This window comes from Rhamphochromis longiceps, linkage group LG19, assembly GCF_057381845.1.
Source record: "Rhamphochromis longiceps isolate RC_006_pf linkage group LG19, R_longiceps_female_GT1.1, whole genome shotgun sequence".
Classification (NCBI taxonomy): Eukaryota; Metazoa; Chordata; class Actinopteri; order Cichliformes; family Cichlidae; genus Rhamphochromis; species Rhamphochromis longiceps.
Genome location: NC_140575.1, coordinates 994,256 through 1,017,901, shown reverse-complemented (window position 1 = coordinate 1,017,901; position 23,646 = coordinate 994,256). Strand labels below are relative to the sequence as shown.

General features: G+C 43.8%; 1 protein-coding gene across 2 annotated transcripts in view; it reads left to right on the top strand.

Moving 5' to 3' along the window:
- The window catches only part of LOC146645983 (uncharacterized), a 52,118-nt gene that overhangs the window by 12,184 nt on the left and 16,288 nt on the right, over positions 1-23,646 (top strand). The window contains exons 3-5 of one of the 2 annotated variants that reach the window (XM_085391688.1): positions 1,302-2,822; positions 3,148-3,199; positions 11,024-13,538. In XM_085391688.1, coding sequence (XP_085247814.1) covers positions 1,302-2,822; positions 3,148-3,199; positions 11,024-11,253 — 1,803 coding nt within the window. In that variant the 3' untranslated portion in view covers positions 11,254-13,538. Of the gene's footprint in view, positions 1-1,301; positions 2,823-3,147; positions 5,365-11,023; positions 13,539-23,646 lie in introns of those variants that run through there. The other variant, XR_014908809.1, reaches the window with a different exon arrangement.

Sequence of the window (23,646 nt, the reverse complement as noted above, 5' to 3'; positions counted from 1 at the left end):
CTTGTTGTGTTTGTGGATATATGACTGACTTTAATCATCCACAAAATCATCACATTCTCTGTCAGATTAAGGTCGACTATTGAACGGCGTATATTTTAAAGGCTTTAAAACCAAGTTAACGCTGAAAGTACAAACATCACTAATGTCACATAACTCTGCCGACAAGGCATAGCTATGGCTATGAAATGCTCTTTGTGTATCACTTCTTCATTATGAAAGATGTCATTAATGCACTAGTAATGTCTCATCTGGAGTATTGTTCAATCATTTGGTCAGCAGCTAATAAGACAGATCTTAACAGACTTCAGTTAGTCCAGAATAAGGCGTCCAGATTAGTGTGAAGATGTTCATACTATACTAATATTGATCAAATGCATAATAACCTTTCTTGGCTTCCTGTACAGGCTAAAATATTCTATGGCTTACTTGTAGTTCTAAAGAAAGCAATTCCGTTAAACACACCACATTTATTCTGCTCAGCTGCAGTATCCAGATGAAATACATCATCATATTACACAGTTTTCAACAAACTGCAATTTAGTAAATGCTCGAGTTAAAAGTAACGTTTTGTAAAACTGTTACATTTAGAGCAACTTTTAAGTGGAATAAGTTGCCTTAAAAAATTAGAGAATTATTCAAAACTTCAATGAACACTTAAAAGCCGATTTACAGAGCTTTTAGTTGTTGTAAATATTGTAAGACATGATTTGTTTTTGAAATTTGTGTAATGTGCCTCAATGTTATTGATATTATTATTATTATTATTATTGATTGCTTATATTTGAACAATTGTGAAACCTCACTGTGGATGTAAGAGTGAAATTATGTGGATATCTTGAATCCACTTTATTGTGTAATATTTTATGTAAGTATTTGACGGAAGACGAGCAACATCTGTTGTGGAAGCTAACGGGGTTCCTTTAGAATAAACAAACATAGGATTTATTATCACTGAATAATTCTGTATAAATCTATACAAATTATAGAAATATGTAATAGGAAACAACAAAATAATCTAAATTATAAAATAATGTGTGTGTGTGTGTGTGTGTGTGTGTGTGTGTGTACAATCAGGAGGGATGGGCATGATTTTAGTGTTTGAACAGTCATGAATTATCTTTAACAGCAGGTTGGATGTAATGTGTTAGAACTACCAGCAGGTGGGGATAAGAGACCTTTAAGGTGTTTGGTGCCACGCTCCACCTTCAGGTTTAAAACTAGTGTTAATGGAGTTTGAAGGTTGAGTTTGTTCCACGACTGCATTTCACTCACTGCCTCTGTTTGTATCTCTGTCACTGCAGGACCAACATGGAGCCAGAAGTCAGCGCTCTCAGGAGGCCGACAAACCTCACAGAAGAAAGGGAGAGAAAAAACACACCTGTGACGAGTGTGGGAAGGGTTTTACTGTGAGGGCTTCACTAAAACGGCATCAGGTCATCCACACTGGAGAGAGACCGTTCAGCTGTGACTTGTGTGGAAAGTATTTTTCCTGGAAGGATTCCCTAAAAAAACACCAGCTCATCCACAGTGGAGTTAAAGCGTACAGCTGTGATCAGTGTGGGAGAGCTTTTACTCACAGTAGCCACTTACAGAAGCATCTAGTTACCCACTCTGGAATTAAGCCATACAGCTGTGACGAGTGTGGGAAGGGTTTTACTGTGAGGGCTTCACTAAAACGGCATCAGGTCATCCACACTGGAGAGAGACCGTTCAGCTGTGACTTGTGTGGAAAGTCTTTTTCCTTGGAGGGTTCCCTAAAACAACACCAGCTCATCCACAGTGGAGTTAAAGCGTACAGCTGTGATCAGTGTGGCAGAGCTTTTACTCAAAGTAGCAGCTTACAGAAGCATCTAGTTACCCACTCTGGAATTAAGGCATACAGCTGTGACATCTGTGGAAAAACTTTCAGCCAGAGAGAGAGCCGAAATATACACCTACGCATTCACACCAGACATGATGTGTACTGCTGTGAACAGTGTGGCAAAGAGTTTACTCAAAGTAGCAGCTTACAGAAGCATCTAGTTACCCACTCTGGAATTAAGCCATACAGCTGTGACGAGTGTGGGATGGAGTTTACTCTGAAGGCTTCACTAAAACAGCATCAGGTCATCCACACTGGAGAGAGACCGTTCAGCTGTGACATGTGTGGAAAGTCTTTTTCCTTGAAGGGTTCCCTAAAACAACACCAGCTCATCCACAGTGGAGTTAAAGCGTACAGCTGTGATCAGTGTGGCAGAGCTTTTACTCAAAGTAGCCACTTACAGAGTCATCTAGTTACCCACTCTGGAATTAAGGCATACAGCTGTGACGAGTGTGGGATGGAGTTTACTCTGAAGGCTTCACTAAAACAGCATCAGGTCATCCACACTGGAGAGAGACCGTTCAGCTGTGACATGTGTGGAAAGTATTTTTCCTTGAAGGAGTACCTAAAAAAACACCAGCTCATCCACAGTGGAGTTAAAGCGTACAGCTGTGATCAGTGTGGCAGAGCTTTTACTCAAAGTAGCAGCTTACAGAAGCATCTAGTTACCCACTCTGGAATTAAGCCATACAGCTGTGACATCTGTGGAAAAACTTTCAGCCGGAGAGGGAGCCGAAATATACACCTACGCATTCACACCAGACATGATGTGTACTGCTGTGAACAGTGTGGCAAAGAGTTTACAACAGACGCAGTCTTACAACAACACATGTTTACCCACACTGAGGAGAGACCTTATCAATGTGACCTGTGTGAGAAGACTTTTAAATCTCCACGTTACCTGAGACAACACCAACAGATCCACACCAGAAAGAGACTCTCCAAGTGCAGCTACTGTGAGGTATGTATTTATATTGTTATCTTGTCATTTTAGCCTGACTGTTTGGAACAACTCTGCTCATTAAACTGTGTTAGCATGTTAGCAATTCTACTGCATGGAAAAGCAGCTCTGAGTGATTATTCAGATTTTCCTTTCAGTTATGATTTTAGTATTACTGTAGTATTATGGTGGTAGTATTGTAGTTATTGCAGCCCAGTAAACTGAGTGTGTTAACTGAAACAGTCAAATGTAGTTGGACGTCTGCAGAGATGCTCTTTATTTCAGGCGACGTTCAGGATACAAATGTTGAAGGACTGACTTACACTGTCTTTGTGTCTTTGTTTAGAAGCAGAGCGACACAGATGGATCCAGTTCTCAACCCTGTCATCACTGTGGTGGTGGGAAAGACTTTCATTGTGACTGTTAGGTTTTGTATTGTTGATCGTCATTTTGTCATGGTCCTGGGCCATGTTGGCCCAGTGTTCTTAGTTTTCTTGTATGTTTGTATTTTGTTCCTTGCTTAGGCCATGTTTTCTGAGTTGCCCTGTTGTGTTGTTCCCTAAGTGTTTTCCCTTCATGGCTTTTACCCCCTGTGTGCCCCTCTGTGTATCTGTGAGCCCTCGTCTCTCCTTATGTTTTATTCCATGTTTCCCCTGCCCATTATGTCTAAGTTCTCCCCGTGCTCTCTCTTCCCCCTGTGTGCCCTCTATGTATTTATGAGCCCTCGTCTCCCTTTGTGGTTGTTTCATGTTTCCCCAGCCCGTTATGTCTGTGTTTTCCCCGTGCTCTCTCTCCTCCTGTCTGAACCTCTGTGCACTTCCTGTTTACTTTGTGACTCTCACGCCCGTACATGTCATGTTCAGTTCACCCCGCCCTGTCTCGTTATGATTATCAGTGTCACCTGTGTTCCCCGTGTGTTCCCACTTTCCTCGTTAACCCTCTGTGTATTTCTGTCTGCGTCTCCCTCTGTTCAGCGTGATGTCGTCCCTCATGCTGTGTGTGGATCTCCCTGTGTCTCCCTAGTTTATGGTTTCCCAGTTTAGTCTAGTTTGTATGTTTGTTCTACCAGCAAATAAAGCTGTGTTTTGAGTTCACCTCCCCGAGTCTGTGAGTCCTGCATTTTGGGTCCAACTCCTGCCTGCCGCACAGCGATTCCTGACACATTTATGCTTAGAAATATTTACTTATATGTGCTTAGTAGGGGTGCAACGATATTCGTATCGATATTGAACCGTTCGATACAGTGCTTTCGGTTCGGTACGCATATGTATCGAACAATACAACATTTGTAATTTATTTTATCAATTTTCCTTCTGACGATGCTGTCTGTGTTGAGCGCTCAGTGAATCTGTCTTCGACTACTCCGCCTAGGCTGCACTGTCGAGCGCAGATCCACTGAGCGCTCAACACAGACAGCATAGTCAGAAGGAAGAGCGCAGGGCAAGCTAGCGAGACAGAAGTTAAGCTCTCCAGGCAAATTGAACCTCATTCAGATCTGGCGTTTGGAATTATTTTGGTTTTCATGTGACGTATGACCCTGAAGGTAAGCGAGTCATGGACTAAAGTAAAACAGTATGTTGGATGTGCCATGCAATGCTCAATTACATTGGTGTGAACTAGTGTGTTAGCGCAGTTAGCTCGTTAACGTGTTGGCCGTCTAGCCCCATGCACGGAGCGATCGGCGGTAGCTCGTTAACGGAGATTTGCCGTGTTGTGGCGTTAAGGTCATTTCAACGAGATTAACCTGAAAGCACTAGTGGGAACACAACGAATATGACTGCACATTTACACCGACATCATCCTAGTGCAAAGACAAAAACAACAAGCATGCTACTAACTTTAGCCGAGTCATTTAGACAGCTGTTAGCACATGATTCTCCTTATGCTGCTGAGAATATAGCCCAGAAGAAGCGGATAGTATAGCTTTTATTTTGGAAAGAGCCATTTCTCTGTAATAAACTCTCTTTTCCAAAGATAAGTGATTCCTCAATCAGATACAGGGCTCGCAATATCGCTAGCCCGACGTCCTGGAGCTAGCGATTTTTTTCAGTCGGGCTACCAAAATCTCTCTTCCCTGCCCGTCGGGCTACTGTAGGAAGGAAAAATATATGTCAATGCTTTTGCATTCTTTCGGAAATGTAGCTGGGTAATTATGTCATTGGCATTGGTGAGCCACTGTCAATATGTGACATTGAAATCGCGTTTGAATTTGCGCTTGTTTTTTTGCTTTCACTTTGCAATCGTGAGAACTGTGTATAGAGAGCGCCAGCACTGATCTGTGAGTGATGATAATTGTGCACCAATTCCTCTGACATCGTCTTATTAATCGTTAGCTTACTATGCAAACATGACAAGTGAAATCTCCCGCAGCTTAAACATGTGAGAGGTTGATCGCGCAGAGAATCGCTGAGCTTATGTGAGTGCCTGTGTAAAAGCAGCAGGATATATATTTCAGTTCTGCTGAGCCAAATAAGACAGGTCAGGGTGAAGAAGTGACAGCCAAAGAAAAGCTTACCACAAAACGGAGAAGTTATGACAAATCAGACTATAAGGCAAAAAGAAGGTGCAGCTTTATGGTTTCATGGACAAAAGAATTTCTGTGGCTGCAATATGACGAGCTAAATAACCAGGGCTGCACATAAGTGGTCCGCAGGTGCGCATTCGCTGTCAAAATAAAAAACACGCACAAGGGTTAGGGTTAAATTTAAAAACTGTACTTTTGAGTTAAAATATATATTTATAATTTTAATAAATGACAAATTAAAAAGGCATGAACATTTTTTTGTATCGAAAAAATATCGAACCGTGACACCAAAGTATCGAACCGAACCGTGAATTTTGTGTATCGTTGCACCCCTAGTGCTTAGAGTTTTGTAATTAGTTGTAGATTGGTAGAGGTTTTGATCCTTGATAGTCTGCAAACTTTGTGTGTATTAGACAGCACTCTGGGAGCATGAGAGAGGTCGTACCTTGTCTTATTGTTTTATGGTAGGATTAACGTAGTTACGTCTGTTCTAGTCTAAGTGCTCTTTGTTTAGATGAACTGCAGGACTTCCTTACCTTGTTATCTAGGGTGAACCATTTAGGGTGAGGGGGGGGTCTACCCTCTTCCTGACCAAGGATGTTTGTTGTGTGCTTTCATGTATATGACCCTTTGATCAGCAGTAACACACACACACACACACAGACACACGGTACTCTTTGTGTGTATGTAGACGTCATATGTTAATGAACCTATGCATATTCATGTAACCTCAATAAAAGAGCAGTGGTACGGGAGAGCGGGCGAGAGCAACTGGGGTCAAGCGAAGGAACGGCGTCTGTCCAGTTCTCTCCCGTGCACGAGAAACATGAAGAACTTTGCCTACTTGTGTCTTGCTTTGCTGTGTAATTATATTGTCTTCAACGTTCCAGCGGATGGGTTCAAGCTACAAACCTATCATTAATTGGTCCTTCGAGAGCCAGAGCCCTGGAATCGACATTCACCGAGGGGAGGAGAGGCACGCTGAAAGACTGACGTCAGCCAGGAAGTTCCTGTGGATTCGCTGTCTGTCTTTTCTCCTCGATGAATGACGATCGGCGGGATTCGAGGCTGATATTACACGCTAAGCAACGCCGAGTAAGTTTAAAGAGCCCGACTCTATAACCGTGTGGTTGTGCAGTCTCCGCCACTGTGTGAGGCGTTGAGAAGTTCGCTACTTTGAGCGATAAGTGAGTTCCTCGCTACTTTGTGCAGCGAGAGGTGAGTTCTTCGCCATTTGTGAGGCGTTGAGAAGTTCCACGGGGTCCAGACTGTGCTGGACGATAGGCCTATTTTGTGTTGTTGTCGTTGTTGTTGTTGTTGTGTGAGTGTGTGCGGGGCAGAACACGTGGTCTGTGACACCGACTGTTGTTGTTATCATGGGTTTCTAAGCAACCAAGAGTGAGTCGGAGGGAGACAGACTTTATGCTGGACTTTGCTCCTGGCAGCGCAAAGTATTTAAAAAAAAAAGAGAGAGAGAGCGACGGCTCCTTTCGCTGCACGGGTTCACGCGAGCGCGGTCGCGCGGGTTTCACGCGGACCTGAGCCGTGCGGTTAATCGCAGGCTTATAAATGGAAGAGATTCAAATGTTAGAAGTTTTCAGAAAACACACCAGCCTTGAAGGGCGTGTGGAGAAGGCCAGCCCACATCAGCAGCACTTGAGATGTGCTGTGGTGAATGGCTTTCCCCCACCCCTTGCTGACACAAAATGTTTATTCTTTAGCTTGCCCTGATCGACAACAGCCAGACCATAGATTTAATTGAGGTGGATAGTTGTTAAAAGTAATCTGCATTAAGCTTGTGGTTGCTCAAGTTCAGTACAATGACATATGAGGTGAAGTGATATAGGCAAATATTTAAACTAATGAAGTGCATAGAGGCACTTGACCTGTGTGAAAGACTGTTGTCTTATTATGAGCCATTGTTGAGATATAGAGCACTAGTGTTCCCACTAGTGCTTTCAGGTTAAACAACTAATATGCTGAACCCTGTATGACACATCTAAAAGTACATGATGGAGAAGCTGTGTTGAATATGAAAGTGCAAGTCTTTGCCACTGTGGGCAGAGCATGCAACTACTGTGTGATGTTGCGTTGCGGTCTCTTCTGAGCTGATGAGCAAGCTACACATTATCAGATCGAGAGCTGTCTGAGAACTACTCAAAGAGAGGGAAACAGAGCTCTGATAACTGATAACTGGAGTGTGCAGCATTTCCGTGAGCAGTTTCCCTGCATCTTGACTCGAGTGTTCATAGCATCAGCATCATGTTTCTGTTATTTGTTTTGTTGGGTTAAAAATAATTAAATAAACTGGTGATCATATTTATGGTTCACCATGGCACATATCATTAGCCATATGAGTTATTTATGCAGATGACAAAGTGAGTGTGAATGTGTCTGACATCACAGTGTTTTTGTGCGCTGTGTAAAAGTAATTGCCTTTGATTGTGAGAGCGGTGATTCTGCAGGTCACCAGCTATTGTAAAGAAAAAAAGCAACAAAAGAGTGAAAAAGAGACAAAATGTACATTGTAGATGAAAAATAATTATAGGAAAAAGGTTTTGTGTTGATCAGCCAAAAACATCTACAATCTCATTTTCTGCTTTTAAGAAAAGACTGTTCACAAAAACACACACAGAGAGAGAGATGTGTGTTGATTAAGCAGTGATGATAATAATGAACATGTCTTAGTTTGTCACTTTCAGGTGAAAAGCAGACCTGAATCAATTTTCCACATGCAGCAGTCGGAAGAAAGTTATAGTTTAACATCATTGAAAACATGCAGGCCAAGTTTCTGGCTGACTTATTTATAGCACCATGTGTCTCTCAACCTCACAAGCAAGCTCACTCCTCCCTGAAGACAAGGAATGCAGCTCCAAAGAGCAATAACATGGCAGATAAAGAGACAGCAACAAAGAGTCCCAGCAAGCAGCAGCAGTATGGACAAACAGCATCAGAGAAGAAGAGCAAACCCATCATCCTGACTGATCGGATGAATGGCACTGTGTTTACAACAAGCTGCAACTTCACTGTGCATGTGAAGAAAACTTTTGAGAAGAACTGAGGAGACTGTTGGAGTTTGACATTTGCCACCTGTGGAGTAAAATGGCAAGAAGAGACAGTGGAACACAGGACAAAGCTGAAGGAGAACTGCCGGCTGTTGGTCTGTTGAAGTGGGAGAGGACAACAGAGTGAGAGTAAGTAGAAACACAGAGGAATGCTGTTATTTAAATGTGGGAAATCAAAATTTGGGTTAGCAAACCTGGGAAAAACAAAACTGACTGCTTAAGTTGGAAAATTGTGAAGGAGTCTGAAACACTGCAAAAATAGAAACATATACAAAATCACACACACAAGCAGAACATGCATTAACCCTACTAATACAAAACAAGAGAGCTCATGAAGATTAGACAACATTTTAAGCATGTGAGTCTGTCATTTTGTCCAGGTCACTTAGTGTGATGCAAAAACCAGTGGACTCATAGCACATTAGTTAAGAAATGATTAAATAATAGCAGAGAAGTGTGTAGGAAAGGCAGCTTTAAGAACATGCCCTGCTGGAGATGCAGCTCCACAGACATGCATTAGACCTGCCTAATAACACAAACACCCATGCAATGAAAATTAGCTTATCTTTCATCAGTGTTAAAATAGTGTCAATTTAGCAGACACTTGTTATCAAATGCTGAATTTATCCAATGCAAAAAAAATTGACTCTCTAGGTTGCAGGACAACAATTTAACTTTTGTGGGAAAAAAGATTCTGGTTTGACCAACCAGTGATCAGACAATAAATTTAGTTGTTGATATAGTAAATTGGGAGAAGCTTCCTGCTTGATTGATGCAGCACAAGTAATTTACTGTATGAGGGAAATTGTCTTTTGTGATACTATTTTGAACATGCTTTTCTGTTGTCCTGTCATCTTAGTGGGTTAATAGCTGATATGCAAATTAGTTGATCGTTCTTAGATTAATGAAAGGTGACTGAATTCTAGCACGAGTGAATGAGATGTTTGGAGTTTGTTGTGTGTTGAGTGGAGACTCTAAAACACTGAGTTTCCTGTTTTGATGTGCGAGTGAATCCTGTATTTAGATACACAACTCTGAATACGTCAGAACAAACTTCTTTTGTGAAGTGCATGACAACATGTCACATGTTTTATGATGAAGGGAAAAAGGAAAACTGAATAAAATCTGTGGCTTAAATGAGTGAAGAGCACAGACCTGGTGACTAAACTCATAGCTAATAAGACATTAGGCTTATGTTGTGTGTTGTGCAGCTGATGGTTGGTTTGGAGTGAATCTAGCTGATGATTTTTCTTCTGTTGTGAAGTTGAGCCTGCCAATTAGTATGATAGTATGATGAACCATGCTAATGGTACGATTTACCCTCCTGAGATGAGGAGCTTGTGTCATGACTTAACAAGGCCTTTTTATTTTGATACTTTCACAGTGCACTGAAAGTTTTGTTCGATAATCTCTGTCGTTTGAGCAGATCTGCACGATTAGAACAGAAAGCGCTGTACGGCACGACGTCGAGGAAATTGTTACAAGTGAGTTTCTCCACATTAAAATGGGCTCTGGAGAACGCCACTTATTTGGGACAATTAGGAAGTAAGTTCCTGTCCAAAAAGGATTCAGCGATGTAATCCGGACTAAAGTTCTTCTTTTTCTTTTTGAAATGACGTCATTTTGCTGAGAGTGGAAACTAAATGCGACGATGGGTTCCACTATCAGCAAAGAAAGAAAGAATGAATGCATGAATGGATGAGTGAAAGGGGAAAAAACAAAAACAAAAACTGACTGACTGGTAAAAGCTGACAAAAGCTGACAAGACTGACAAGACACCTGCGCAGCGCTAACATTTGCATTTCTTCTCTACAGCATTACAGTTCTTCATGTGGCTAGATGATTTATACCAGGATAATCAATGTGTGTTGCTAATGTTTGTTTTTCTGAGAATGCATGTAGAGGATTCAGCAGAAGCAGACAAGTGACATGTGAAAAACAAATAAGGGATTGTTTATGGAATAGTTGGAGATGGGCTATTGAGCTCATAGTGATTGATGAGTTGAGTGACTTTACTTAAGAGAAGTCACCGATTACATTAATGTTAACTGAGCACATGGGATGATCCATGTCTGGGGCAAATTAGGGTAATAGTTGTGGTTTACTGATTTGTGAAAACCTGCACATGACACTTGTCTTGCCCGTGCTGAATGCTTATTACTCTTATGATATAATTGTTTATAAGTGTGAAGTTTGATTTCATTTTCAGATCTTGTTTTCCAGGCCATGATGGTGTGTATGCAGGCTCCTGGCAGAGCCAGGTGTTAAGCAAATTTAATATGCAAAACACACTAACATTTTTATTGCAGGATTATAGGTCCAGGGTGGTGCTGCTCCAGGGGAGGAGATGCCCTGCTGTTGCCTGGGACATGATCTGGCTACCCTTTTTCTTTCAGACAGGAATCTGAGTTTGATGAGTTGACGCATGAGAGTGTCCATGCGTCAAGTGGTGGGGTCCAGAATTAACACTAAACAATGTTTACTATTATTGTTGCAGTGAGTTGTGTGATTAACCGTTTATTTACATGTTCAGATGAGGCTTTGATGGCCTATAAGTGAAGTTCACTGAACTAAAGAATGTGGTTTGATGATTGTTGACATGCTCTCCAAATAGAAGTTTTTCTGAAATACAGGTGCAGCAGTGAGACGCGAGAAACATTCCAGGCATAGCGGACAGCCCAGGCAGTGGTTGAGGTCAAAGGTCAAGCTGGTTGGGGCCCATCATGGGATCAGACCTTGGAGCCACAGCAAGGACCATTTCAACTGCCTGCAAAATAGTGAGAGACCCTCCTGGATTTATCAGAGCCACTGCAAAGAGGTCGAGGTCCCAGGAAACCCCGGCACCCCCAAGACAGCACAATAGAGAAATCTCACACTTGGTTGTTTCAGTGGTGAGGGGGGAGTGCTGATTGAGCCCCCGTAGGGTAAGCTCGCACTTCAACCTCCAGCCTCTGATCAACTCTAGGGCAACCAAGTGCGAGGCGTGACGCACCTGTGTGCAACCATGGGAAGGTGGACCCTCTTGGTTACCTTGACTACGACGCTCACCTTTACAGGACCCCAGCTGGTGCCGGAATCAGCTGAACCAGGAGGAAGGCAGAGAGGATGGACACATGACAACTCTCACCTAAGAGACATGATGCAAGACCACATCCCTCCATGGATGAATAATGCCTGGTACCGTTATATCCACGACAGAACAAAAGCAGAATCGGCAAATACAGACTATTATGTCTGTTCCCATCTACCCAGCACGGCAACATACCCCACACTATATATGTTCCTGGACCAACTCTCAGGGAAGAACTACTCTATGATATTAGCAGAGAAAGGGGACTTTGTGTCCTCTTCAACAACACATGCTGCATTTACATAAAGAAGACGCACATTCATCAAACATGACTGACGCCCTGAATGTTTTGAGACAGATCCAGCTGGCCCAAAATCAGGACTATCCATGACGAAAAGGAGTGCCTGAGAGGATCGTCCACAAGATGGGAGCTGAGGCCAGGAGAGAGACTTCAGGAGGATCAGAGATCATCTTCAGCACAGCAGACATCACACAGAGAGCTGTGCTACTGAGCTTCCAGGAGATCAAGAGGAGACTTCCCACAGCAAGATTTTAAATACAATGAAAGATTCAATGTTGATGCTGAGGAAGACAACTAAGGTGTACGACGTGCTCTGCCTTAAACCTTCAGCAGCGTTGGAAGGAGTCTAAGGATGACATCATGATTCTGTGAAAAGCACAGGAACCAGAAGCTATGGTGGTGATAACAGCAGTTTCCTATGAGGTCTGCAGCTTTGGAAATAGCTGAGACCCATGTTGACAAACAACAAAACTAACTGGTATGTTTGAATGTCTATTCTACATACATTTGGACTCTGGTCCTATGGACAGTGATGGAAACAACTGGAAGAGACATTTATGACACCCTGCAGAACTCAAACCACTCTGCAGAGAGACATGTGATTGCACACCCGGAGGAAGCATCACCAAGATGGGATGTTTTTGAAAATGTTATCTTCTTATTTTCACTATTAAATTAACAATTTCTTTGTTTGTTTGTAGGATGCAGTTTGCCATGAGATGAGATCAATGGGGAATGGGATATCCGCTAATACCTTTGTTAAACTCTGTACTTTTACAGTGATTTAGGGTGATTTGACGTATGCTGAGTATAACAATGTTGGCATTGAAACTGTCAGACATGAGGTATTCATAACTGGAAACTTTTCTAGCATAAAGGTCAATAAAGGGGGGAATGTTAGGTTTTGTATTGTTGATTGTCATTTATGCTTAGAAACATTTACTCATATATGCTTAGAAGTGTATAATCAATTGTAGATTGAAAGAATGTCTCATCCTAGGAGGTCTGTAACAACTCTGTGTAGCATGAAGAGGGGAGTGCGTTCACTCCTCTACAGAGTGTGTTCTGGCATAGATCACACCCCCTAGGAGAGGTTTTATCTTTTCTTGATATATGGTATAGCAAACACATGTATATCTGTTTGAGTGTAAGAGCCTTTTGTTTAGATGGACCTGTTAGACTCCTGGCACCAGCTTTGGGGAGTCTTCACAGGGTCACATCTTGACCTCACACACACAGTATTCTTTGTTCACATGTATACCTATGTAAGATGTTATATGTTAATGACCCAATGCATATTCATGTCACCACAATAAAAGGAGTGCTCTGGGGAGTCTGGCTGAGAGTCTGACGGAGGTCAAGTGGTGGGACGACACTTGGCTCCAGCCAGATCTCCCTCATGCATGAGTGAACCAGAGAACTTTGGTACCTTGAGTCTTGCTTTTTGCTGCGTAGCAGATTGTCCTTAACGTTCCAGCGAATAGGTTTATGCTACAAACCTATCATTCCCCATCACATTCATCACCTGTTCCTCTGGTGTCTCTGATTGGAGCACGCAGGTGTGTGGAGCAGAGTGAAATCACACACCTAATGCTGTTTTATTCAACCTGGATCTTAGAAGTTTTGATTAACATTAAACATCGTTTAAACTGTATGTGTCTGTATCATGGGATGGATACACCCTTAACAAAACAAAGAAAATATGACAAAACCAAGTTTCCCCTCATGCTGTCGGACGCGCCTCGAGGAACCAGCTCCATTTAAAACATCACAGTCAGCTGTAAAGTGTCGTTTCAGTTTTTATACAACGTCAAAGAGCTTCATGTTTGAACAATCAGCTTATGAACAGGAATAAGAACTGCACGGTCTGGTTCTGGTTGGATGCAAACAAACAGCTGTGTGTTAATCCAGCAGCAGGACATGCTGGAGGATGGAGCTCAGCTGAAACGACCCATGAAGTCCTCACCGACTCTCATGTTTACCATCAGGACCAATCCCTGCAACTGAAATATAATCTACTAAATATCAGAGTTGAGAAGGTTGTGTTAGCGTGTGGTGAGTGCAGGATGGGGAACTCCATCCTAACGACAAATTTCATTTCCTTAAAAAGGCATCAAGAGAAGCTTTGAAGGTAAAATGAAGGTTTTAGTGTGAAACTGTTTTATCACAGCTGCAGGAAGCTGCAGATTTATGAATACACAGAAGGATTTAGTTTCACATATTTCCAGACAAAGCCATAAATGCTTCTTAATCAATGCCAGTAATATACTGCTTCCTGCTTTTAAGCTTGGGCGAGCCGTAGATGCTGAAATATTGCACCGTTCTTACAAATAAAGCAAACAAATGAAGAAATGTATTTCTATGATCTTACTCCATGGCCACATTCATACATGTGAAAGTCTCCATCCTGTGTCCTTCACTTATCTTCATCCCAGGTGTGAATTGTTCACAGGACTTAAAAGGAGGACGTGTCTGTGGAAAAGCCTCCGGTCAACCTAAACTCCTCCCTCATCAGGACACAGAAGAGCCGCTGAGGCAGCGCCTTGGAGTACGCTGCTGGTCGCGGTACACAGGTGCGCAACAAGATCTCCCGGCCTGCTGGAGGAGGGAAGTCTGGTACTCTGCTACTTCCCCCAGTTTGCTTCTTGTCAGATCCCAAGTCCTCATCGACGGGCGCCAGAAGGGCAGCCTAAAAGGGCAAAGGTCAAATGTTAGCAAACAGCAACCGATTCTGAAGAAATGTGCTGTGTGAGGTGGACACGTGGATATTCAGAAGTACTGTAACCGAGTCTCCCACAGAGACCTGATCCAGACTACAGCTCACAAACACAGCTCCTCTACTAACACCTCACTGCAGCTGCACGCTGCTGATCCTGTCTGTGATTAGAAATGATTTCAATAAAGTAAAACAGAGGCTCGTTTTCTATGAGCGTAAACAGGGATCTCTGTTTCAGTCTCAGTGTAACAAACATGTTTACTGAATAAGTCTTTCAGTAAATATGTTTTTGTTAATTCAGTAAAATCTGCAAAGATGACTTGTACTGTTGGCAGCAACAAACAGAGACAGAGTGTGGGACAGACAGGAAGTCAGGACACGTCTATGTGCTTCACAGTGGGACTAGAACATGAACATTTCTACACACACCACAGGCAGCAACTGTGCAAACCTCCACGTCACCAAAAACACCCTGCAGGTCCCATCAGAGCAACGGCAGAGAAAACAGATGAAACATCTGTTAGAGAGAAAAACGCTTCGCTGCTTTCTTACCTGTATGACACTAAAAGGGTTTTGTTTTTTTAATAATAAAGGCTTCATGTTTTACAGTTAAAGCTCATGCAAACATGCAGGCTTATTTGTCTGATCAATGCAAAAGTTCAAACATGTCTCTTTCAAGCCTCATTATCAGCTGAGATCATAGTAAAGACACAGACAGGATCCTGATCCATCTGTTCTTTATATAATTACTGTTTTTACTGTAATGTACAGTGGGGCAAAAAAGTATTTAGTCAGCCACCGATTGTGCAAGTTCCCCCACCTAAAATGATGACAGAGGTCAGTAATTTGCACCAGAGGTACACTTCAACTGTGAGAGACAGAATGTGGAAAAAAAATCCATGAATCCACATGGTAGGATTTGTAAAGAATTTATTCGTAAATTAGGGTGGAAAATAAGTATTTGGTCAATAACAAAAATACAACTCAATACTTTGTAACATAACCTTTGTTGGCAATAACAGAGGTCAAACGTTTACTATAGGTCTTTACCAGGTTTGCACACACAGTAGCTGGTATTTTGGCCCATTCCTCCATGCAGATCTTCTCGAGAGCAGTGATGTTTTGGGGCTGTCGCCGAGCAACACGGACTTTCAACTCCCGCCACAGATTTTCTATGGGGTTGAGGTCTGGAGACTGGCTAGGCCACTCCAGGACTTTCAAATGCTTCTTACGGAGCCACTCCTTTGTTGCCCGGGCGGTGTGTTTTGGATCATTGTCATGTTGGAAGACCCAGCCTCGTTTCATCTTCAAAGTTCTCACTGATGGAAGGAGGTTTTGGCTCAAAATCTCACGATACATGGCCCCATTCATTCTGTCCTTAACACGGATCAGTGGTCCTGTCCCCTTGGCAGAAAAACAGCCCCATAGCATGATGTTTCCACCCCCATGCTTCACAGTAGGTATGGTGTTCTTGGGATGCAACTCAGTATTCTTCTTCCTCCAAACACGACGAGTTGAGTTTATACCAAAAAGTTCTACTTTGGTTTCATCTGACCACATGACATTCTCCCAATCCTCTGCTGTATCATCCATGTGCTCTCTGGCAAACTTCAGACGGGCCTGGACATGCACTGGCTTCAGCAGCGGAACACGTCTGGCACTGCGGGATTTGATTCCCTGCCGTTGTAGTGTGTTACTGATGGTGACCTTTGTTACTTTGGTCCCAGCTCTCTGCAGGTCATTCACCAGGTCCCCCCGTGTGGTTCTGGGATCTTTGCTCACCGTTCTCATGATCATTTTGACCCCACGGGATGAGATCTTGCGTGGAGCCCCAGATCGAGGGAGATTATCAGTGGTCTTGTATGTCTTCCATTTTCTGATGATTGCTCCCACAGTTGATTTTTTCACACCAAGCTGCTTGCCTATTGTAGATTCACTCTTCCCAGTCTGGTGCAGGTCTACAATACTTTTCCTGGTGTCCTTCGAAAGCTCTTTGGTCTTGGCCATGGCGGAGTTTGGAGTCTGACTGTTTGAGGCTGTGGACAGGTGTCTTTTATACAGATGATGAGTTCAAACAGGTGCCATTCATACAGGTAACGAGTGGGGGACAGAAAAGCGTCTTACAGAAGACGTTACAGGTCTGTGATAGCCAGAGATTTTCCATGTTTGAGGTGACCAAATACTTATTTGCCACCCTGATTTACCAATAAATTCTTTACAAATCCTACCATGTGGATTCATGGATTTTCTTTTTCACATTCTGTCTCTCACAGTTGAAGTGTACCTCTGGTGCAAATTACTGACCTCTGTCATCATTTTAAGTGGGGGAACTTGCACAATCGGTGGCTGACTAAATACTTTTTTGCCCCACTGTAGAATATCATGGACATAATACACAGACTGCAGCCTAAATACTGCTAAAAACAGCCCTTTTTATTTTTAAGGTTTTACGTATTAACCTTTTATTATAAGAGTCACCTGATCCTTAGCAGGTGTGTATACAGAAATACACCAGGTCATTATTTAAGCAAAGCGAAGCCAAACTGCTCCTGTGTGACAGATGAAGTCCACCTTTAAACAGCATTTAGATGCTGTTATTGAAACTCGATTAGTGGCAGCACTGGTCTGTGGGCTGGGGACACTGGTGCCACCAGTACAGCGCGCACTTTTCACAGCGCCATCATGTGGATCAAACTGTATTCTGGGTCAAACCTGATGTTTTATCATTTACACTGAACAAAAATATAAACGCAACACTTTTGTTTTTGCTCCTGTTTTCCATGAGCTCAACTCAAAGATATGAAACATTTTCTACAAACACAAAAGACCCGACACTCGCAAGCAATGTTCCCTCTAAGCTGCGCGCGTGCACAATTGCGCACTGCTGGCACAATTGCGCACTGCTGGCACGGTCTCTGCACAGAAAATCTGCGTTGCGCACAAAAAAAAAAAAAAAAGAAAAATCACCTGAATTGAAATTAAAATGAAAACTTTAACGATTCTGTTTTGCAGTGTTAGTCAGTGACTGGCTGCTCCCGTATGGGATCAGAACGAGGCCACCTTATCCCGTAGTCCAGCCAATCACGCGATTCACATTCGTATATACGCAGCTGATCAACGTGGCTGACAGGCTATGACAGCGTCCTTATGTGCGACACCGGTGTTTTAGCAAAGCGGCTGATGTGGAGTGAAGCCACGTTAATGACAACGTGTACAACCATTGGAGATGTGAGCAGGACAGACGGAACAACTGACGGACAAAGTGTGGACTTTATACCAGTTTTTGAATTGTGTTGATCGGCCACGTAAAACCAGAGTTATGATAAAATATCTGCAATGTTTGGTTTTCTTCCTGAATACTGTCGTTGTTTATATTTACTGCAGGAAGAAACGGTAAAAACGCCGTTTTATAAGGAAAACGCTCGAAAGCCTGTGAGCAAAAACAACACCAAAACAAACCCCCACCAGCCTTTCCTATTGGTGGAAAAATGCACCATGTCGACCAATCAAAAAATGATATGGCAACATGACATTTAGTTGTTTAGGAAGGGGGAAGTTTTAGGAGTGACGGCGTGTTTGAGATGCGATTGCCAAGTTTAGCACAAATCTTGTGTAGTTAGAGTGTAGTTAGTGTGTAGTTAAGAGTGTAGTTAGTGTGTAGTTAGTGTGTAGTGTAGTCAATAGTTTTGTTGTGTGTGTCAGAACAATGGTTTACAGGTGTTGCAGCAGTGACACATCTGCTGCTGTCAGGCCTGCAGGTATCAGGCTGTTGTTCTCCTTCATCTCATAGTGGACAGAAATTATTTTTTGCAGCGGCACAAATAATTTGTGTGGCATCAGATTTGATGCAGAACAGCTGATTGTTCTGCAAATAGTTTGAAATGTTTATTTAAAAAACACCTCGGCTGCATTTTTAGGTAAACAGCTGCAAAAAACTCTGTTTGCAAAACTCAGTTACTTTTTTGAAGAAGTCTTGTTGTGTAAAAGTATTCTTGGATGCTGGTGTGACCACAGTGCACACGTCTGCTGTTGCTCACAGTGGTCCAAGGGACGCTCAGGGAGTTTGTGTGTTCAGACACGTGAAACATTACAGGGAACATTGCTCGCAAACACTGCTCACAAATCTGTCTAAATGTGTGTTAGTGAGAACTTCTCGTTAGCTGAGATAATCCATCCCACCTCACAGGTGTGGCATGTCAAGGTGCTGATTAGACAGCATGAATATTGCACAGGTGTGTCTGAGACTGCCCACAATAAAAGGCCACTCTGAAATATGCCGTACATGTGTAGCACAATGACACACATGTCGCAAAACCAGTCAGGATCCGGTTCAGCTCATGGAAACAAAAGTGTTGTGTTTATATTTGTGTTCAGTGTAACAAATACTGAGACGTGTAATAATGTCGTGTGTTGTTCATCTGAGGACGCTGCAAAGAACCAGATTATTTTTATTATCCTGTTTGTCTGTTATGTGAACCTTTAGAGGATGTACCTTATAATGACTGAGTGTGTTTATCGCACTATGTTAAATGTAACTGTGAGCGACACGAGGCTTACTGCTCATGGTTACCTCATCAGTGGTGAAGTCAGCCAGCTTGATGCAAGAAACAGGAAGAAGAAAAGGATGAAAGAGCAACACACAGATGAAAAACAAAAACAGACTTTCTAACCGACAGAGCTGAAATCTGAACATGTCACCAGCTGCAGGAGGCAACGCTCTGAACCACGTCGTTCCTCCTCCAGATGGAGCTTTCACTGCCTATAGTCTCTTGACATACAATGGTTGGATTCTCCTATGATACTGTATCAGCTGAGCCTCAAATTCTTATTGTAGCCAGATGGGCTACTCGCCTTCCGTTGTTTTTCTTCTCTCATTCTCTCTCTCTCTCGCTCGCTCTACCACCCTCGCTCTCTTTCCACTGCACTCGCTCCTTGTATCAGGTGATCGGGTTAATTGGGAACCCACCTGCACATTGATTGCAGGGTGGCGCTAGCCTGTATAAAGCTAAGCCGATGTCTTGTTGGATTAATTCCTCCCGAGCTTCTGGTACGATACAGCAGTAAATGCTGGCGTACTGCGACGGACTGATCAGCAAGAGCCGATTATACGACAGCTACAGGTATGCTCTCGCTTAACCTTGGATTCCCTCCGAATACTGGAATTGGTGTTAATATCCTTTTCCGGCCTGTTGTAGCGCAGCAGTCTGTTTAATTCTGCCATTGCGGAGAGAGGTGTTCGTGGTATCTCCACCAATGAGAGTATAGTGCCTCCGGTCCTGGGGTAAGCTGTTAGAACTACTTTTATTAGCATTCATAGCTATAAGAGTTTAAGGTTACACTTATCTGTTTCAGGGTTCACTGCTGTACTCACCTCTCCATGGTAAATTGTCCAACCTAAATTGGAAGAGTGGACTGCCTTCTCAGTTGCTGTTGTGAACTCCTCCTTGGTGGAGTCTGCTGTCTTGTCTTGTTTTGTCTTATCTTGTTTTTATTAAGTAGGCTTACCTTTTTTTTTGGGTTCGCCTGGTGTTCTATTTTACCCTGGACTGTTGCTCGTACCCACACTTCTGTGATCGGGCTGAAGTGATTCTCTGCCCGAGTGTCGTGCTGGGACTCTAAATCGCCTGGGTGGCCGGTCTCAGCCGGTGGGGAGCCAGACCGGCCTACGCCTGAGAATAATTATTACCAGCACGAGTGGTAGTTTGACCCGTGGGGAATAAGCCTTTCCCGTGTGTGTGTGTGTGTGTGTGTGTGTGATTTCTTTTATTAAAGTTATTAAAGTGTGTTTTAGTCTTTTTATGATTTGTAGCGAGCCTGACGCTCAGTGTCCTTTTATTCTTTTAACATACTTTTCTGTGTTTTATTTCAGTGAAGGAGGACGAGCCAGTGGCCCTGGGACCTCAGGTGGTGGGTCGTTTTCACACTTTCTTTTGTACAGCACTGGGTGGTCTGCAGTGATTCTTTTGGTGTGATTTTCTTTTGGTTCCACGGCTGCTGGTAAGTCCAAGTTCCACGATTGTTTATTTTTACTGTAGGACACTGTCAATAATGACGCTACATCTTGACTTTTAATATTTTATTTATAAAATATTATTTATAATATTTTATTTATTTCTATAAATAAAACTGTTTTAATATTGGAAGCCAACCTGCCTCAGTGTGCATCCTTGAATCTGTGCGGTCTTCTTTTATTCCTTTTATTTATTTTTCTTAAATATATTTCCTGGGGGTGTAATTCCCCTAGGTGGCGTTGTCAAGTTTATTTATTTTGTGCATAACCCCGCCGACCACTTGGTCACATACTTGGCGTCACGAACAGGGTGCACGTTTGAGGTAGATGTTTGGTTTTGTAAATTGTTTTATTTTTTTGCAACGAGTCTAGTTCACCTGTTTGAAGGCTCTATTTGTTTTAGAGTGTGATTATAGACAAGACAGCAGTATCCAGGTAGAAGGAAGAGTAATAGGATTTTAGCACCTTGCTGATTTAATTTTCTCTTTTTTTTGGGTCAAAATTTATTATGGAGGAAGAATTGCAGCAACTTAGAGACTTGGTAGCGCAGTTAAGGGCAGATAATGAGCAATTGCGCCGGGATGGGGGCGCTGTGCTCGAGTCTGGTGGCGGGGCCGCGTCGTCCTCTTTCGTACCAGCTGGTTGCGTACCAAATGTTGGTAGCCAGGCCGCCGTTACAGAGCGTCTGGTGGTGGTGCCTAGGGACCGTAAATGTCCCATGTTCAATGGTAGAACAGGCATCAATATAGCTGAATGGGTCGAAGAGGTTCAAGCATGCATGCGTGCCCGGCACCTGTCTGTTGCTGATCAAGCTTTCTTTATTTTTGACCATTTAGAGGGAGAAGCAAGGGAGGAGATCAAATTTCGCCCTAATTTAGAGCGAGGGGATCCTGCTCGGGTGTTGACCATTTTAAAGGAACTGTATGGCAATGCGCAGTCCTATGTCACTCTGCAGCAGGCTTTCTTTTCGAGGAGACAACGGGAGGAAGAGACTTTGCAGGAGTTTTCCTTAGCGCTAATGGCTCTGATGGAGCAAGTAAAACAAAGTGCACCTGATGGTATGCGTAACGCAGAGGTGCTGCTCCGAGACCAATTTGTAGAACATGTTGTTGATAGTGGTCTCCGCAGAGAGCTTAAACAATACGTTCGCCGTGTGCCCACTGCCACCTTGTTAGAGGTGCGCGGGGAAGCAATTAGATGGGAAAGAGAAGGGTTTTCAGGCGGTGTTCGCGACCGTGGCTATTCTCAACCATCGGCATATGGTTTTCAGTGTGGAGTGCACACTAGCCCTAGGTTCGCTCCTGTTGGTACACCCGAGTCCGAGTGGCGTGAGCTAAAGGAACTCCTAAAGCGCCAACAAGAGCAGTTAAATCGGCTCACTGAGACAGTGGCTTCTTTACAGAACCCCCGAAGAAGTGTTCGGCCTTCACGGGCTGGCTCGGTGATTTGTCGCCGGTGTCAGCAGCCAGGACACTTTGCTAGGGAGTGCACTGGGGAGCGGGCTTCACGCCGCCCTAGAGCAGGTTCTGATTCAGGCCCTCCTTACGCCGCAGTTGGCAATCATCTTCCCGCTACCCAGTCGGAAAACTAACGCCATCTGTGCTGCAGAGTCACAGTTCAGGTGGGGAGTTCACTGGCTCACAGAAAGATAGGATTGGCAGGCTAATTTCATCGTGTCCAAAGATGGATGTGCTTATTAGTGGGGTAACTGTCCCTTGTTTGGTGGATACTGGGTCCATGGTTTCCACCATCACAGAAAGTTTCTTTTTGGCACATTTTGCCCCTTGGGGACAAGAACGCCTTCAGTCATGTCATTGGCTACAGCTTCGGGCTGCCAATGGGCTTGCCATCCCTTACATTGGCTATTTGGAGCTCAGTGTACTCCTGTGTGGCAAGGAAATGCCCTCTTGTGGAATCCTTATAGTGAAGGACCCTCCTGGGGCTACGCCCTCTGTCCCTGGCATCTTAGGAATGAACGTAATCCGCCGCTGTTATCAAGAACTGTTTGGGGCTTTCGGTGGCTCCTTGTTTAATTCTCCTTCTGTGTCACAGGCACCGAGACCAGTTTTGGAGGCCTTACATCAGTGTCACCAGTCTGCAGCCCAAGCCCCAGAGGACCCTGTTGGTACCGTTAAGGTACAGGGCCCGCGGGCCGTGCGGATACCTGGTGGTGTTATGCAGCTGGTGGCCACTACTTGTTCTCAGCAGTTGTCAGGTCAGGCTGTGCTTTTTGAACCTTCTGAGTCCGGGTTGCCAGTTGGGTTGCTGGCCTCTCCATGTTTGGTTCAGGTGGATAAGGGCGTTGCCTACATCCCAGTCACCAATGTAGGGACAGCGGAAGCTGTTCTCCACCCGCGGACCCGTTTGGGAGTGATAAGCAAAGCTACTGTTGTTAGCCTCCCTGCCGGTGTTAGCGAGGAACACTCTTTTCCCGTTACCGTTTCCTCCCATACAACCAGCAGCCCTGCTCAAGAGATGGTGGATACGATTGACCTGTCTGCTCTCGCTGAGTCAGAGCAACACGAGGTACGGTTACTTTTGCGGAAGTACCGCTCTGTTTTCTCCACTTATGAGGGAGACTTGGGCTGCACAAACCTCATTTAGCACGACATACCGCTACTCGATGACGCACCTGTCCGGCAGAGGTACAGGCGAATTCCTCCTTCTGATTATGAGGCTGTCAGGGCTCATATCAACCAGCTACTGGAGGCCCAGGTAATTAGGGAAAGTAGCAGCCCTTATGCCTCTCCCATCGTGTTGGTCCGCAAGAAGGATGGAAGCCTCCGGCTGTGCGTTGACTATCGTTTGCTGAATAGCAAAACAAGGAAGGACGCCTTCCCCTTACCTCGCATCGAGGAAAGTCTGGATGCCCTAGCTGGCGCACGCTGGTTTTCTACCATCGACCTGGCCAGCGGGTACAACCAGGTGCCAGTTTCTGAGCCGGATAAGCCCAAGACCGCTTTTTGCACGCCGTTTGGCCTGTTCGAGTGGAATCGTATGCCATTCGGGCTGTGAAATGCTCCTGGTACCTTTCAGCGCCTAATGCAGAGGATGTTCGGGGATCAGCAGTGCCAGTCATTACTGCTGTACCTAGACGACATCATTGTGTTCTCCTCGTCTGTCTCTCAGCACCTGCAACGGCTAGAGATGGTGATGGCA